The sequence below is a fragment of the Schistocerca gregaria genome, chromosome 8 (assembly GCF_023897955.1).
Source record: "Schistocerca gregaria isolate iqSchGreg1 chromosome 8, iqSchGreg1.2, whole genome shotgun sequence".
NCBI classification, from domain to species: domain Eukaryota; kingdom Metazoa; phylum Arthropoda; class Insecta; order Orthoptera; family Acrididae; genus Schistocerca; species Schistocerca gregaria.
Genome location: NC_064927.1, coordinates 74133319 through 74151993, shown reverse-complemented (window position 1 = coordinate 74151993; position 18675 = coordinate 74133319). Strand labels below are relative to the sequence as shown.

General features: G+C 47.8%; 1 protein-coding gene across 1 annotated transcript in view; it reads left to right on the top strand.

Annotated features, from left to right (window-relative positions):
• The window catches only part of LOC126284557 (UNC93-like protein), a 230621-nt gene that overhangs the window by 174991 nt on the left and 36955 nt on the right, over positions 1–18675 (top strand). Inside the window, exon 7 of the mRNA XM_049983559.1 lies at positions 7871–8274. Within this exon, the coding sequence (XP_049839516.1) occupies positions 7871–8274 (404 nt within the window). The remainder of the gene's footprint in view (positions 1–7870; positions 8275–18675) is intronic.

Here is an 18675-nt window from a genome sequence, read left to right as displayed (position 1 = left end):
ACAGTGCTGTACAAACCAACCACTGCACGCTAACATGTCAACGAACTAGCTGGCGCTAAAGGACACAATTTAATCAGGCGTTCACCGTATCGTGCTCATTTAAATCAGGGAGAATATGTGAGCCTAGGTGAAAACTAATTTACGCTCGGTGGGGTTTAAATGCTAACAAAAGAAGCCATTGTGACGCTTACACTACAGGACTGATCCCGAGTTGCCGTGTTAAAATCTGCTTCTTTTGCCAGAACACAGCACTAAAGTTGAAAAAGAAATTGCGACAGAATCCTGAAACAGTACAATATTAAACTAGCAACTGAGAGCAAGACAGATTAATGGAACAGCTCATTCTCAGTACAAAAATCATTGTGTAACTTGTTCACTTATATCGTTGCAAAACCAACAGCGATTTTCGTTTCACCAGCTATCGATGGTCCTTAAAAATTACGTTATTTCATTGAAAAAAAATCTGTAGTCGCTTCAATATAGCGTTAGATATGGAAGTTTCATATGGCAAAATATGTGCGCCATCATTTTCCAAACTCTTGCTTCGATTTCTCAGACCGTTTGTGAGATACAATGGATTTATGAATATTTGATTCCGGCTTTTTCAGTGGCGCATGCGTCGCTCAACACAAGTTGGCAACTACTCTCCCTTCCACCTGCTCCGCAATGAACTGTCAAAAATGGCAACTAATTTTAAACGTGTTGTAGACACTCAGCTCTGCCCACAGTCCGAGTCGCTTCGTGTGTGGCCTAAGTCGGTGGGTTTCCGTGATTTACCCACTGACTGCACACCGAAGCGACGGATTTCAGTACTTGCGACTGTCTCTCGTCGAAAGTACGTTATACAGGGCGACGATTTCACGCACTACTTTACTGGAGTACACTTTTAGATTTTAGTATGGACAAGAGTACGAAGGAAACTATGGCAGTGGCCGGAGACGTGACTACTGTGAACTACTACGTCTTTAGAAAGGAAATCACACAGCACGAGTCAAAAATGGACTGCCCAAAACATATTCCAGACATATCGATCTGAATCGGAATCGTGAGCATTTCTCTGAGAATTGAAAACGTCCGATGTGTGAGAAAGCGGACGTTACTGATGCTTTGTTGAGCACCGTACTTCGTAATACCCGTAAAATTACGGCTGTAATGCAGTTATGCGTAATACATTAAGGGGCACAGCACAAGCAAAATTTTATTGGCACTTCCCTTACATAAAATTACCATAATATTGGTTTATAATGTTCATCTTCTCCCTTTTTTCAGAGGCTTGCACCTTTCTGAAATTCGATTTCATATTTTATAGCTTAGATTTGTACGCCAGCTGCACCGAAGGTGGAGGTTGTTGTATCTCCCTTCTGAGGACGACGTACAGAAGGAAGAGCGGCCAGGTCTTGAGCGTGGCCAGTCCATGAGGCTGAACTAACTAAATAAAGCGGGCAACCCGTGGGGAGGCGGTTCAAGTCGAGTTTCGTTGCTTGGGACTCAGAGGCAGGGAAGACCCGTCTGTTCTACTCAAGGTCTGGCTCACAAGACAGCAAAGCAGCTGCGTTCTGCACTGCAGAATCATCCACAGTCAACGGCCTAGCGTCTTCCGTCAGAAATTCTATAAATCTTTCTCTGTCTTCTGAAACTTTGCCAATATTTCGCATCACAGATTATACAGGGTCAGTCACTAACTATTGCCACCTAGAATAACTCCGAAAGTATGATAGGAACTAAACAATTTGTGGGACAAATGTTGCATGGGACAGCAGGAGCTATGGTTTTTTGTTGCTAGACAGGGTCGCGTCAAAGACATGAAGGTCAACTTTGTTTTTTGTTTTTTTTTTTAAAATGGGATGCTGTAGTTTGGTACTTATTTTCTGATAGTAGCTATCAAGACGAATCCAACAGTAAGGTGTTTGAAGGTCAACTTAAGTCACAAAGGTGGCATGAACGTACATTTGCAGAAGGTGTTCGAAGTGGTGATGGATTCATCTCGATAGTCGCTATCAGAAAATAAGTACCAAACTATAGCATCTCATTTAAAAAACAAAGTTGACCTTCATATCTCTGAAGCGATCCCACCTAGCAACAAAAAACCAACGTCATATTTATGTTATTTTGTGGGCATTGAACATTGACAGTTATGGAAAGAAACAGTTCTAAAATGTGACTCAATTGACCAATATCCTGAATCTTTTTTGGGAAATTGTAACCACCCACAGTTTTTATAACTGTTTGTTCTTTAAAAATATTTATTTTTAAATCACCAGCTACACTAGCAGACTGGTAAAAATGGCACAAAATCTGAAGCGTCAATAAAAAATACACATTCTTTTTTCTTCGCTATGGTCGAACTTTCACAAAATTTTTCCCTTTGTAAGCAGTCAGTAAATTTACTAAATGCTGTGAACCTTCTTCTTCCCTCAAACAGTTTACATGTACACAGGGATACAGATCTTGCAGCGGAGAAAGTGCTGTTGTCCAGCCTTGTCCTTCTCGCTTCATGGTCCTCTCGATTACTCTTGATCACTAAGACATTGAGGGCAGCTGTGAAAAACTTATGGCATAGCTTCAGCTCTAACTCGTGGTATGTACAATGTAGCCACTATTTTCCGTCCAGATTTTTCATCAAAGCTCTCAGTATGTTCCAAAATATCGTCTTTTGGAAAATGTAGTTCACATTCCTGAAAATTATTTCGTAAACAATGGTAGAAATTAAAGACTCATCCGAATGAATTATGTCTCACAGCTTAGAAACTGCATGTTCTTAAGAAAAATTTCGATTAATTTATCACAACATGGATAATTACTCTATGACGTTTATTGTGAGAAGCATTCACTGTTAATGTGCACGTCAAACAAATAGTGCCTTCAAAAACATCGTAATATAGAAATACACGCAATTGTGACATACGGCCTGTTGAACTGAGTGCTCAGAATTCGTTTACCTAGTAAGGCTAATGACACAGTATCACTACTGGTACCTGGTACAGTATCGTACAGGACTACTAAAGGTATAAATAAATCACAAAGACCTGTAAGAACCTGTTAAACACAACAGCACTACTCCTTTCACTTACTGTGGAATATTTGTTTGGTGAAAACGCATCCCTATGAATGGAGGCAATCCGCTTACGACGAAGATCTTCGACTTGAGGAAAGGAAAATACATGGACCTTAGTTACATATAGATAATTTCGGCATTAAAGAAGCGTCCGATTCCACCCGTCTGCTTTAAAAATTTCCTTTCCAGCGAGGAACACAACAGTTGTGCACTATTGTGAAAATGCTCACTAAAATTGACGTAGTCTCAAAATCGCAATAAATAACACAACAAACAGCTCTGGATGTTCAACATTCACAACGCCATGTGGTAATGCCTAGCCATTGTGACGTCACTGAATACTGATGATGTAGCGCCGGGGCCGTCTGTAGAGGCAGTGTTGGGAAAAGGCGGCAGCCACAGATCTATGATATTTCCTATTTCCTAACCGGGACCAAACATGATAGTGGAGCACCCCCCCCCCCCCCCCCCCGCCCCCCACTCCCCCTCGCCCACATCTTTCTGAAGAGTTCGATATATAAAACACGTATGTTGGGGCAAATATGACCCACCAGGTTAGCCGAGAGTGCTATTGCGCTGCTTCCTAGACTCGGGTAGGCGCACCAGCCCCAATCGAATGCGCCCAGCGGATTAACGACGAGGGCCGGTGTGCAGGCCAGCCTGGATGTAGTTTTTACGCGGTTTTCCACATCCTGTTAGGTAAATACCGGGCTGGTCCCCACATCCGACCTCAGTTACACGACTCGCAGACATTTGAAACACGTTTGCACTATTTCATGATTAACACTAGTCGCAGACAGCTGGAGTACAGTGATTTTGTCCCGGAGGGGTACAGGGCGGCAGCAGGAAGGGCATCGGCCACCCCTTCAAATTAACCACGACAAATCCGATTGTAACAGTGCCGACCCTGCACCAACTGCGGGACAAAGAGTCAAGCAATACAATATGTTAGAGCAAATTTAAGACATGTTATTTGGCCTTAAGTGTGCCAAAGTGCAGTGCCACGGCTCTTCACACAGCATTCTTCTATCTCGCGTCCCTAGATCCACGCCTGAAACGCGGTGTCACTGGGAAGAGGGTTGGCGGGGCGAGGCGGAGGAATAGCGTGCTGTTATTGAAGGTGTGAAGGGGTATGCAGATGTGTGGGCGTGGTAAGGTGCGGCGGTAGGGGAAGAGAAGACGCGGTGATGTTCGAAAGGAGGAGAAAGGCAGCTGCCCTGCTGAAGCGTGGAGCGCCCCCACCGCTCTGTCCATAGGGCGGACAAACCTTTGGTTTGTGTTCAGTATTGTGTGGTCGGCCAGTATTCGCCGCCGTTATTTCGGGACGAGCTGGATCTGCTTGCCACGAGGCGCCAGCCGCTGTCTTCACACATTGGAAGCAGCCGCGACGAATCCTGGGCCGGTGCCGCCTTGCCGCTTGCAGGGAGACGGACAAGTAGAGGGCGCAGTTGGCTGTCGACACACGTGCGCTGCATCTGTTGCCAGGTCCTCCTGGCAGTGTAAAATGCTATGCGTCCGTGATGCTCCTGTTGCAGCCAGTCAACGAATATCTTAGGTACGTAATTGGTTTAAGAAATGCTATTTCAAAGCCTCAGTCAAATCTTTACAAGTTGTCTCTCAGAGCTACTTTAGGTGTGCCGAGGCGGCTCTGTCCAGTTAAAGCTTCTGACAAGAGACGCCTTCACCTCTCGGCTGTCATTAAACCGTAGGCTTTAGCGAGTAACATGCGTGGAAGGAAGGCCACTTGTGTGAACTCTGCAGAGCCCTGCAGGGCTGAGCACAGTTGCTTCGCTCTCTTGTGAGGCAGACTTCGAGTGCAACAGACGTCTTTCTTAGGAGGCTGAGCCTCTGGCTCTGAGCTCCACGACTGGCCACCAACAGAAGTTAACGTCAACCGCTTTGCCTCCTGTTGTCCAGTTGACTTAGTTAGTTCGGCTTCCTGGACTGGCTTACGTCTGGTAACTTCCTACTTACACGCGCCCCTTTCTACCCTGTGCTCTGAAACACACTAATAAGCTAAGACATTATGACAACCTGATTAACAGCGTGTTTATCCGTCTTTGGAACGAAATACATCACTGATTCTGCGTATCGGGGCTCCGAGAGTTTGTTGGTAGGTTTGTTGAGGCATGTGGCATTAGATATCTACACACGAGTCATGTAACTCGCCTAAATAACGGACCGCTGATCTTCATACGCTGTGATGGTGTCCGATAGTTATCCGTATGTGTACGGCGAATTTGGTCGCTGAGACATCTATGTGAGTTTACTAGAATGATCCTCAAACCACTGTAGCACGGTTCTGGCACTGAGAGGCGGACAGTTACAGTGTTGAAAGATGCAACCGCCACCGGGGAAGACATCAAGTACAAACGGATGCTGGTGGTCCGCAGTTGTCAACCAACGTGTCAACAATTAATACCACACGTCCCGCGCAAGCGCAAGGGAATGTCTCCCGTAGCATAATACCGCTCCCACCAGCCTGCGAAACTGGCGCGCTGCACGTTTCGGGCCGCCGTTCACCTCGATGTCGGCGTTCGTGGAGACGACCACCGACCTGGTGTAGCAAAAATGTGATTCACCCGAAGAGCTGGCGTGTTTCCATCGATCTACAGTATCCCGATGGTCCCGTGGCCACTGCTGTCGTAATTGACAGTACTGTTGACTTGTTGGGTCAACATGTGAACACATAGGGGTGGTCTGCTGCGGAGCTTCGTGTTCAGCTGTGCATGATGAACAGTGTGCTCCGAAATCACTTTTGCGTGCACCAGAATAGTCCTGTTCCGGAACTAGCGAGATGGTGCAGCAGCACACTGGACACGCATTCGGGACGACGATATTTCAAACCCGCGTCCGGCCATCCAGATTTCGGTTTCCCCTGATTTCCCTAAATGGCTCCAGGCAAATTCCGGGACGGTTCCTTTGACAGGGAACGGCCGATTTCCTTCCCTGCCCTTGACAAAATCCGAGCTTGTGCTCCATCTCTAATGATCTCGTTGTCGACGGGCCACTAAACCTTCCTTCCTCCCTCTTTCGGCAGAGATGCCACAGATCACCATCCATTTTACTTTACAGAGCACACAACCCTCAGAATCCCAATTTCTGTGAAGAGTCGAGAACGTCTAACTATTTTGCGTCTAGTGGTAGTTTAATTGTCCTACCTCTTTCTGTAGATAACAGTAGCACGTGAACATTCGACAAGTTTCTCCGTTTTTGAGATACTCGTTCCCCAGCTTGGCATAATAGTATCCTGCCATTAGTCAAAGTCGTTTATCTCACTGGATTGCCCCACACGGAGCCCATATTTTCGCTGGGGTGATCCCCCGTTTGTCTGCTCCGCTTACATACTTTTGTTACCGCGTCACGTGCTCGCAATGCAACCTGGCGGCATGCAACGTCGCGGTGGGCAATGGCCATGATGCTCTCGCTTGCCAGTGTATATTCTTTTTATTTGATCTCTTGTTGACTCGATTAAAGTCAGCCGTGGATGGTCACTCGTAACACCGGACCACCTCTGCACTGTTGTCACAAGCCAGATCCTACTGCTCTCCTCCTCCCCAGCCTCGCTCAGATTTCATTACACTTTGGTCCACAGGTGGAATACTGCCCACAAATGCTTTAAATACCTCCTTGTACGCCCTATTTTCTTACATCCGTGTTCGTGTGGGAAATTTGTTGTGTATCGGATAACTTTTTTGATGTGGTCATCGGTCCACTCGTTCGCTGTAGGTATAGGAACTAAAATTTGCTGTCGTCTGAAAACGAGAGGAAAATTCACACACTTAATGCACGTGACTTGTATGGGAGCGAATAATATACAGGCTGTTACAAAAAGGTATGGCCAAACTTTCAGGAAACATTCCTCAGACACAAAGAAAGAAAATATGTTATGTGGACATGTGCCCGGAAACGCTTACTTTCCATGTTAGAGCTCATTTTATTGCTTCTCTTCAAATCACATTAATCATGGAATGGAAACACACAGCAACAGAACGTACCAGCGTGACTTCCAACACTTTGTTACAGGAAATGTTCAAAATGTCCTCCGTTAGCGAGGATACATGCATCGCATGGAATCCCTGATGCGCTGATGCAGCTCCGGAGAATGGCGTATTGTATCACAGCCGTCCACAATACGAGCACGAAGAGTCTCTACATTTGGTACCAGGGTTGCGTAGACAAGAGCTTTCAAATGCCCCCATAAATGAAAGTCAAGAGGGTTGAGGTCAGGAGATCGTGGAGGCCAAGGACTTGGTCCGCCTCTACCATTCCATCGGTCACCGAATCTGTTGTTGAGAAGCGTACGAACACATCGACTGAAATGTGGAGGAGCTCCATCGTGCATGAACCACATGTTGTGTCGTACTTGTAAAGGCACATGTTCTAGCAGCACAGGTAGAGTATCCCGTATGAGACCATGATAACGTGCTGCGTTGAGCGTAGGTGGAAGGACATGGGGCCGAATCAAGACATCATCAGCAATGCCTGACCAAACGTTCACAAGAAATCTGTGTTGATGACGTGATTGCACAAGTCAACATTACCTTCGTTCAATTCGGCCAACTGGCGGTGAATCGAGGAAGTACAGTACATACTGACGAAACTAAAATGAGCTCTAACATGGAAATTAAGCGTTTCCGGACACATGTCCATATAACATCTTTTCTTTATTTGTGTGTGAGGAATGTTTCCTGAAACTTTGGCCGTACCTTTTTGTAACACGTTGTATAGTCTCGCTCTACGAGGCATTGGCTGCAGCTCCACCTGCTTGACACAGACTGTAGTTCTGAGCAGGGCGCGCGTGGGTGCCGGCAGTGTCACCGACGCCGGGCGCGGTCTGCGGCGCGTCTGCCTGCCCGCCGGCCTCGGACGCCGACGCCGATGCCGACGCCGACGCCGCTGCGGGCGACGTTTCGGAGACGCCGGCGCCGGCGTCGTCAGGCGCCGAAGAACTGGGCTGCCGCGCGGGTCCGCTGCTGGCGGCCGTGCTGCTGGGCTTGGCCGTGGCCGGCGCCGCGCTCTCCGCCGCCTGCCTGGACCGCCTGCCCGCGCCGCCGCCGCCGCCCAGCCGCCCCCGGCCGCCCCCCGCGCCCGCCCGCGCCGCCCCCGCCGCCGCCGACGGCCGCCTGCCCGCCCGCGTGGCGCGCGCCTTCGCCGCTCCTCCACTCGCCCTCTTCGTCGGGCTGGGGCAGGCCTTCATGATGGCCGACTTCTCCAGGGTACGGCACTGGCGCACACTTCGTCTTCACCTGCACTAAGAATAAACCAGATGTAAACATTACGCCACGTATTCTTCCGCGTTTCTTGAATCTTCACGTGGAACGGAAGCCAGTCCGTGTCCAATACAGTCAAGTTCGATCACAAGGATATGTTTGATGCTGTGTTACACACATACACTGAAGAGCCAGAGAAACTGGTCCACCTGCCTAGTATCGTGTAGAGTTCCCGCAAGCACGCAGAAGTGCCGCAACACGACGATGCATAGACTTGACTAATGTCTCAAGTAGTGCTGGAGTGAATTGATGTCATGAATCCTGCAGGGATGTCCATAAATCCGTAATAATACGAGGGTGTGGAGTTCCCTTCTGAATAGCACTTTGCAAGGCGTCCTAGATATGCTCAATAATGTTCATGTCTGGGGAGTTTGGTCGCCAGCGAAAGTGTCATCTGTCAGAGTCGTACGTAAACGTATCAGGGGTCCTATATCACTCCAAATGCACACGCCCCACACCATTACAGAGCCTCCACCAGCTTCAACAGTCCCCTTTTGAGATGCAGCATCCATGGGTTCATGAGGTTCTCTCCATACCCGTACACGTCCATCAGCTCGATACCATTTGAAACTAGATGCGCCCGATCAGGCAACATGTTTCCAGTCACCAACAGTCCAATGTCGCTGTTGGCGGGCCCAGGCGAGGCGCAAAGCTCTGTGTCGTGCAGTCATCAAGCGTGCACGATTGGGCCATCGCCTCCGAAAAGCCCATATCGATGATGTCTCGTTGAACGGTTCGCACGCTGACAATTGTTGATGGCCCAGCACTGAATTCTGCAGCAATCTGCAGAAGCGTTGCACTTCCGTGGAGTTGAACGATTCTCTTCAGTCATCGTTGGTCCCATTCTTCCAGGATCTTTTTCTGGCCGCAGCGATCTTGGAGATTTAATGTTTCACTAGATTCCTGCTATTAACGGTACATTCGTGAAATGGGCGTACGGGAAAACCTCCACTTCAGCGCTACCTCGGAGATCCTGTGTCCCATCACTTGTGCGCCGTCTATAACACCACGTTCAGGCGCACTTGAATCTTGATAAGCCGCCATTGCAGCAGCAGTAGCCGATGTGACAACTGCGCCGGACACTTGTCTTGTATAGGCGTAGCCGACCGCAGCGCCATATTCTGCCTGTTTACGTGTCTCTGTATCTGAATACGCGTGCCTATACCAGTATCTTTGTCGCTTCAGTGCAGATTGAACTATAATGTGGGACAACAGCTTTACCGGTGCATTAAACTTGGACAGCACTGGGCAGCCAGGTGGTCCAACTAACCTGCAATTACGTTAGCAGTTGCTGATCAGACGGAAAAGCGACAAGCAAAGAAACAATATAGCATCGAATGTCATTTAATTTTTGAAGAGAATGAAATAATATTCGGCAAAACTCCAGTACTACCGCATGCTTCTTAGTCGACCAGAGGGGAAGTATGCTCTCGTTCTCACCTAACAGTATTCTAATTATAAACAAGAGTGATTAGTCTTAACTTAATCATAGGGCAGTTTTTCTGAGCGAGCTATGTGTGGTGCAAAAGCATACTGCAGAGATCTCACCGTTCTCTTGAATACTGAAGCCACTAAAGGTATCAATTACAGTCAGTCGTCTGGTAATCTCCTAGGTGCTGCCTAATTCGAATCCGAGAAATACATTTCACTTCTGGAAATGTTATGTGTTACCTTTATAACGAGTGGATCAACAACAGAATTCCTGAAGCCACTCAGTCGCCGCATTTTCTCGTCTTCTTTTAAGAAGTGTTGTTTTACATCCCGTCAGCGTTAGGCAGTGACAGGTGAAAAAGCTGCATGTGTTAGTTCCAGTACGTCCCACACCATAGAGGTCTTGTTATTTCTTGGGCCAAATCCTTTAACTTAGCTCCAGATCAAATCTGTTGGGTTTATTTTGTAATGGTACAGTGACAAATGTATAAATGCAGTATTTGTACGATGTGCTCGATATTGTGAAAATTATTGTTCTTCATGTTTCTACGAGATTTATCGCTCTGGTTCGTATGAGATTACATCTGAAGTATAAAACAATGGGCACAGTCCCAATTAAGATTATCTGTTTTTTTTATTTTTGCCCTAAGAAATTAAACTAATGTTTTCTTAATTGAAGCAACCTCTATCAATAATCGTTCATAAAGTATCGATAATTAAGAATTTATATTTAAAATGAGAACAGGAATGTCGCGTGCAATATGTAATTAGAAACAAGAAGAGGTACATTATTCACAAAAAGACGATGAATTTTACAATTCAGAGTGAACGAAAAATTAATGACTAAGGTGAGAACTGAACCAGCGATGCACTACGTTATCAATCTACTACGCTATCAGTTCCGCTATACATCGAATGTGTACGCGTATCTCAACTGTGTCAAATGCAGTCCCTCAGAAATTTTCAAAGCCAATTTTTTTCTGTAAATTTATGAAAAACATTAAGAACAACCTATTTCCAGACACTTTTTAACCATGTTCCACACGCATGTTTCACTACGGAAGAGGATGCAGCCTTAGCCATTTTCATACTGAGTTTTAACAGCGGAGAATCAGAGCACAACAATACAGAGATTGCGACTGTATATTACTTTTGAAATAAAAACTACATAGCTAAAGAGAGATTAAGAAAAAATTTGATGGCTGTTAATACATTATAATATTTTGAAGCTTTGTTTAACGTAACTTAGTAACAATATATCTAATACATAACTAGGAGCCACTTCCAAGAGCGTAACAATACCAGTGTGCGTTTGCTGCGGCTTCTGAGCAATCATCACGTTTATGTTTGTTTACACCAGTTTCAGTGCTATGGTGAACAGAATATAGAGACGGTGACCACCAAATGAACACAAGCGATACAGTCACTTGTGATTTTACGACCGAATTCTTCATCAGTTCCCTCGCTCGAGTGAAACAAGTGTGTGGGAGCTAGGGTTGCCAAACACACTGTTCGTAACGTGCTCTTCCGTTTGTTCGCCCTATTTGAGTCTCTTAGAATTATATTTTAAGGAATAAATACGGCGTGAAGACAAAATGCTACACTTGAACTTTGGCATGCGATTCCTCATTAAAATTGAGGTAGCAAAATCAGTTCGGGTAAATTTAGAAACGCTTCTATGAAAGGGCGGAGCTGGCAACTCTGTCACATCATGCAGAGAAATGTGTAACACCCCGTACAACCCTAGCAGCCGTCATGACACACTGCTGGGACATCAAACCCACGTCTACCGTGGACATTCGGTTCGAAACCAGACTACCTTCAGTAGTCGTGAGGTGAGCAGGCCTCATTTACGTCTCACCTGTCATGCTACTTCTGAGCCAGCGCGCATTTGTTTACTTCAGCGTAGCAGCCAGTCTTCCTGTCTAAACTCGTCGACTATCCTGGCGCCTTCCTCTCGCCAAGTCGCAATTAAATTAACTTTTCTATTGGGTCGTTAACGACGAAAATTGCATGAAGTAGAACGGTTTGTACAGGACGAAATGCGTCCCTCGCCTCAAGATATTGTAGGAATTCAGTTTTCCATCCCTAGATTCACTTTGTACGTAAAACTGGTGAATGAAGAGTTCCAATACTCTGATGGCCATATACACTAGTGATCAAAAGTATCTGGACACCCCCAAAACACACGTTTTTCATATTAGGTGTATTTTGCTGCCACCTACTGCTAGGTACTCCATATCAGCGACCTCAGTAGTCATTTGACACCGTGAGAGAACAGAATGGGCCTCTCCGCGGGATTCATGGACTTCGAACGTGGTCAGGTGATTGGGTGTCACTTATGTCATACGCCTGTACGCGAGATTTCCTTATTCCTGAACATCCCTAGGGCCACTGTGCCCGATGTGATAGTGAAGTGGAAATGTGAAGGTACACAAACAGCACAAAAGCGTACAGGCCGATCTCGTCCGTTCACTGACGGAGACCGCCGGCAGCTGAAGAGAGTAGTACTGTGTAATATGCAGACCACCACACAGGAATTCCAAACTGCATCAGGATCCACTGCAAGTACTATGACAGTTTGGCGGGAGGTGAGAAAACTTGGATTTCATGATCGACTGGCTGCTCATAAGCCACACGTCACGCTGGTAAATCCCAAACGACGCCTCACTTGGGGTAAGGTGCGTAAATATTGGACGATTGAACAGTGGAAATACGTTGTGTGAAGTGACGAATCACCGTACACAATGTGGCGATCCGATGGTAGGGCGTGGGTATGGCGAATGGCCGGTGAACGTCATCTGACAGCGTGTGTAGTACCAACAGTAAAATCCGGAGGCGGTGATGTTGCGGTGTGGTCGTGTTTTCCATGGAGGTGTCCTGCACCCCTTGCTGTTTTGCGTGGCACTATCACAGCACAGTCCTACATTGATGTTTTAAGCACCTTCTTGCTTCCCACTGTTGAAGAGAATTCGGGTATGGCGATGGCACCTGCTCATAATGCACAGTCTGTGGCGGAGTTGTTACACGACAATTACATCCCTGTAAAGGACTGGCCTACACAGAGTCCTAACCTGAATCCTACAGAATACCTATGGGATGTTTTGGAACGCCGACTTCGTGCCAGGACTCACCAGCCGACATGGATACCTCTCCTCAGTGCAGCACTCCGTGAAGAATGGGCTGCCATTCCCCAAGAAACCTTCCAGCACCTGATTGAACGCACGCCTGCGAGAGTGGAAGCTGTCATCAAGGGTAAGGGTGGACCAACACCATGTAGAATTCCAGCATTACCGATGGAGGGCGCCACGAACTTGTAAGTCATTTCAGTCACGTGTCCAGATACTTTTGATCACATAGTGTAGGGGCTGCCGTGGTTGGCCATGCTGGTTTTGGCCTGCGTACACTGAGGATTTTCAAACTCCCATTGGAGGTACCATAGGATGGTGTGGTGCCCACCTTTACACCTTACAGCAACGACATCAGTTATATAGCTGAAATGTAGAAGATGTGTTCTCAGTGGCGTCCGTCAGATAAAAATTGAACTGAGGAAACATGTGCCTTCTTACTTGGTTATTTCTGGCTCCAGTACTATCATCATGTAAGATCGCCAGCCATGCACTTGTTCAGGTTGTGAACTGGAAGGTCATACACATCGCATCTGAATGTCTCCAACATAAACTGGTTCAGACGCTGATCAGAGACGTTTTTCTTTCTGCAGTGCCCAGTGTGTTACCTATGTATTACACATCTGTGATGTGGCTGCCTGCTGCAACCTCTTTGAATCACTCGACACCAGCGGCAACTCCCGTCGGTTACACAATGGACATTTTGCCTGTTTTTCCTGCTAGTGGAGGTGTTACCAATGGACGATGGCTGCCAACAGATGCAAGCTGTCTGTCCTTACACCATGACTGTTGATCATGGAGCTGTACCGACCTCCACTTTTCTGCCATTTGGCTACATGCTGTACAACAACCATTCAACCTTCAACATGAAACAACATGTTAGGAAGCAACGATCTGAGAAAACAGAAGAGACAGTCCTGTAGCCCTTTAGGCACGTGCACAAGTTGATCATCCTCCCACTACTGGTGTGCTGTGCTCCAACACACTGGCATCAGATGAGGTGGCATCTCTCCCCATCTCCATCTTCAGTCAGCATCCATCTACAGACACCAACCTCCCCCCACCTGTCTCCAATGTGTTTGCCTCCTTTCTGTGTCTGATGCTACCTCTGGGTGTACCTCTGATTGTGCTCCACTGATCTCGTCCAGTGAGACATTCTCTCCTGGGAAGATGATGTCGATGCTGGACATGCACAACGATGTACCCCCATTAGTCAGGTCGCCTCCCTCCCCATTGCAGTGATTTGCTCTTGCACAGGGGCCTAACAGGGAGCCCCCTCTGCTTCCCCTGTGCCTGCATCGTCCAGCCTCCTGCTGCTGGCAGCTTTACAGACCTACCGCTTAGCCACTGTCAATGTCAATACTATTCGCACGCACCATAAACTGGCATTACGCTATGAAATGCTGTGTGCTGTGGAAGCTGATGTTCCCCTCCTTAAGGAGGTACATTTTGCAACCTTTTGAGTTACCCATGGATTTGTGGATCTCCTCTCCCATGCTTCCCCTACTGGTAGTGGGGTGGTGATCCTCTTACATGATGGTATCCTCGCTGATACAGTTTCGTATCCGCCTGATGCCAGAGGTATGGCTCTCAAGATTCTTGACATCAAGATAATCAATGTCTGTGTGCCATCTGGTTCCGGTTACCTGGTTACCACTACGGTCATTCTTCTTTCTTTCCTGAGGCCACTCTTTCCAGAGGCCTCTCTTTGTGGGCCAGCAGGACGCCTTAATCATAGGAGGTGACTTCAACCTCACCCAGGCGCCGAAAGACCAATTGCCACATCTTCTCTGTGGGTGGCACTAGCGACAATTGTCCAGTACCTCAACCTTGTGAACTCTAGAGATTATGTCTGTAGTGATTGTCAACCATTCTTCCATTCGCCTCAATCGTGTTTATATCTCCCGCAATATTGTTGGTGGGGCGCAAGCTGCCGAAATCTGACTAGCTGCATTCTCTGATCATGACGCATATATCTGTGCCATCAGTCTTTGCCGCCAAAGGGTGTGGCGTGGCCAGGGACAATGGGAACTGAACATGATCCATCTAATTTCACCTGATAGCCAGCTGCACATCAAGACCTCTTGGACAGACTTGTCATCAACAGCGTGATGCATATCAGTCTGTCCTGTCATGGTGCGTCATCTGAGCAAAGCCTGCCTTCCATAGGGCATTGATTTGTTATGGAAGGGATGTTGTGGCGACAAACCCAGGAGTTTCACTTCACCATTCTCTGGGATTGTGCTATGGTGCCACCAGAGCGTCAGGCGATGGTGAATTGTGCCAAGGCACAGCTCACTGCCCTCTCTCGACATTACCTTGAAAGAGCTACGGTCAGGGCACAAACATACGATGATTTAATGCAGGAGCATCTGCCTACGTACCACATGATATCAGAATGTCGCCACCGTTCTTGCGACTGATAATGGATGGTAGTTAGATACTCAGCGCGATATAGGGTTTTCCCTTCATGGACATTGTGTTATGCTGTAGTCTGCACAACGTAACCACCCTGCCCACACTACAGCATTGCTAAGACTTCAGTGGTCTCCCGACTCTCCTTTGGCTTGGTTCCTGAGAATGGAAAGATGGATCTGCTTGCCAACATCACGAAAGACGAAGTCGATGATGCTATCCAGGTGGTTTCTATGAATAAATCACCCAGCCCTGACGGCCTCCCACTAGACTTTTATCGGAAGTTTCGTCCCTAAATGGCGGCGGTGTGAATGGAGATTTGTCAGGACCTTATCTCGCCTGTCATGCAAATCCCAGGCGGTTTCCTTGATAGTCTTCTCACACCCACCCACAAGCTATGGGTACAGCATGGATATACAATTATCACCCCGTTACATTGCTCAACAATGACATGAAGATCTTTATCCAGCTGTTGGCTTCGTGGCTTAAACGGATGGCCCAGTACGTGGTTTCTCCTGCTCAAACCTCTTTGGGATGTGCCAATAACATCGGCACTGCCCTCTGTCGCAATCGAGACATGATCGCTCTTCCTCACACTCGTCGTGTGCCTTGACTTTGGCTGCCCTCGATTTCAGCCAGACGTTCAGCTAAGTGGATCACGACTGTTTGGAAAGGGTGCTCGACTCTCTGATACTACCGTCGACGTCGTAATGCGTCTCCTTCGTTGAGCAACGTCCTCTATATTCTACAATGACGGCTCATTCCTCCTGTCTTGATCTGTCATTTGGGGCATCAAAGCTGCCCGCTGTGTTATATGCTTCCGCCATAAAACCATTGCTCTGTAGCCTCCATCAATTCCAGTCTACAATGCCTCTTGGTGGCCATGTATTCAACTGCACTGCTTATGCTACTGGACTCATCCTCATTCTTGGTGGCGGTGCTGAGGTGAGGAGTCAAATGTTCAGTTGTGTGCGAAATCTTAACTGCTAAGGCCATCAGTCCCTAAGCTTACACACTACTTAACCTAACTTATCCTAAGGACAAACACACACACCCATGCCTGAGGAAGGACTCGAACCTCCGCCTGACCCAGCCGCACAGTCGATGACTTCAGCGCCATAGACCGCTCGGCTAATCCCGCGCGGCTCGGAGTCATGGGCATGAGTTACACCTCCAGTGAAGATTGTGGTAGCTGCCTTAATATCCTCAAATCGAGCGCTATGGCTATAGGTGTGGGGCTTCCTCCAGCCACTGCTGCTCCACTGCATGTGGGTGCTACTATCTAATGCCTAAGACTGGAGTTCACAAGTGATATGCAGCACAAAAGTGTCCACAACCACCTTCGACACTATGAACTGGACTCCTAGCTCATTGTTTATTAGCCCTCAACTTTCTGCAATGGTCACAAAAAGTAAATGTACAAGGAGCGCCCACAAACTAGGTTTCCCTATGTTGTTTCCTTCAAAGTTGACCTATTTAGCAAGAAAAATTGGGCAACAGATCTATGATGAGACAGTCAAACACAGGGCAGACGTGTCTCACCAAGGGCCAGAACCGCAGCAGCAATGCTCTGAAATGGTGTCTCTTATGCATTCTCCGCACCTGTGAGGTAAAGTCAATGACGAGGTTCCTTAATGCCAAAACACAGCGCCCATCGAAATTCATCGTCAGCTCTGTCAGGTCTACGGGCACAACATCATGAGCAAACAGATGGTGTGTCACTATTGTAGACTTTTACTGAAGGTCGTCAAAGTGTCCATGATGAAGAACATAGTGGGCGATCATCCCTCATTAATGATCACCTCATTGAGCCGGTGGGGCAGCCCATCCTAGAGAACCGTCTCCTCACGATTACGGAGATCAGCAGCCAATTTCCACAGATATTGTGGTCCTTGTTGCATGAAATTATCACTAAGCACCTGCTGTCCAAGAATTTCTTGATCAGGTGGGTGCCGAAAAGCCTGACGCCTGAGCATAAAACGAATCACTTTGCGGCAGCACTGACATTTCTGCAGAGGTATCGTAAAGACGGCGGCGAGCTCCTCGGCTGGGTCGTCACGGGCAATGATGTGTAGAATTCTCACTTGAACCTGGAAACCAAGCAGCAGTCAGTGCATTGGCGTTGAAATCGAGAATTATCAGGATCAGGAAAGTGACATGGAAGGACAAGGTCCCTTTAACTAACGTCATTTATACTTGAACAACAACAACATTTATTTTTATATACACTCCTGGAAATTGAAATAAGAACACCGTGAATTCATTGTCCCAGGAAGGGGAAACTTTATTGACACATTCCTGGGGTCAGATACATCACATGATCACACTGACAGAACCACAGGCAACAGAGCATGCACAATGTCGGCACTAGTACAGTGTATATCCACCTTTCGCAGCAATGCAGGCTGATATTCTCCCATGGAGACGATCGTAGAGATGCTGGATGTAGTCCTGTGGAACGGCTTGCCATGCCATTTCCACCTGGCGCCTCAGTTGGACCAGCGTTCGTGCTGGACGTGCAGACCGCGTGAGACGACGCTTCATCCAGTCCCAAACATGCTCAATGGGGGACAGATCCGGAGATCTTGCTGGCCAGGGTAGTTGACTTACACCTTCTAGAGCACGTTGGGTGGCACGGGATATATGCGGACGTGCATTGTCCTGTTGGAACAGCAAGTTCCCTTGCCGGTCTAGGAATGGTAGAACGATGGGTTCGATGACGGTTTGGATGTACCGTGCACTATTCACTGTCCCCTCGACGATCACCAGAGGTGTACGGCCAGTGTAGGAGATCGCTCCCCACACCATGATGCCGGGTGTTGGCCCTGTGTGCCTCGGTCGTATGCAGTCCTGATTGTGGCGCTCACCTGCACGGCGCCAAACACGCATACGACCATCATTGGCACCAAGGCAGAAGCGACTCTCATCGCTGAAGACGACACGTCTCCATTCGTCCCTCCATTCACGCCTTTCGCGACACCACTGGAGGCGGGCTGCACGATGTTGGGGCGTGAGTGGAAGACGGCCTAACGGTGTGCGGGACCGTAGCCCAGCTTCATGGAGACGGTTGCGAATGGTCCTCGCCGATACCCCAGGAGCAATAGTGTCCCTAATTTGCTGGGAAGTGGCGGTGCGGTCCCCTACGGCACTGCGTAGGATCCTACGGTCTTGGCGTGCATCCGTGCGTCGCTGCGGTCCGGTCCCAGGTCGACGGGCACGTGCACCTTCCGCCGACCACTGGCGACAACATCGATGTACTGTGGAGACCTCACGCCCCACGTGTTGAGCAATTCGGCGGTACGTCCACCCGGCCTCCCGCATGCCCACTATACGCCCTCGCTCAAAGTCCGTCAACTGCACATACGGTTCACGT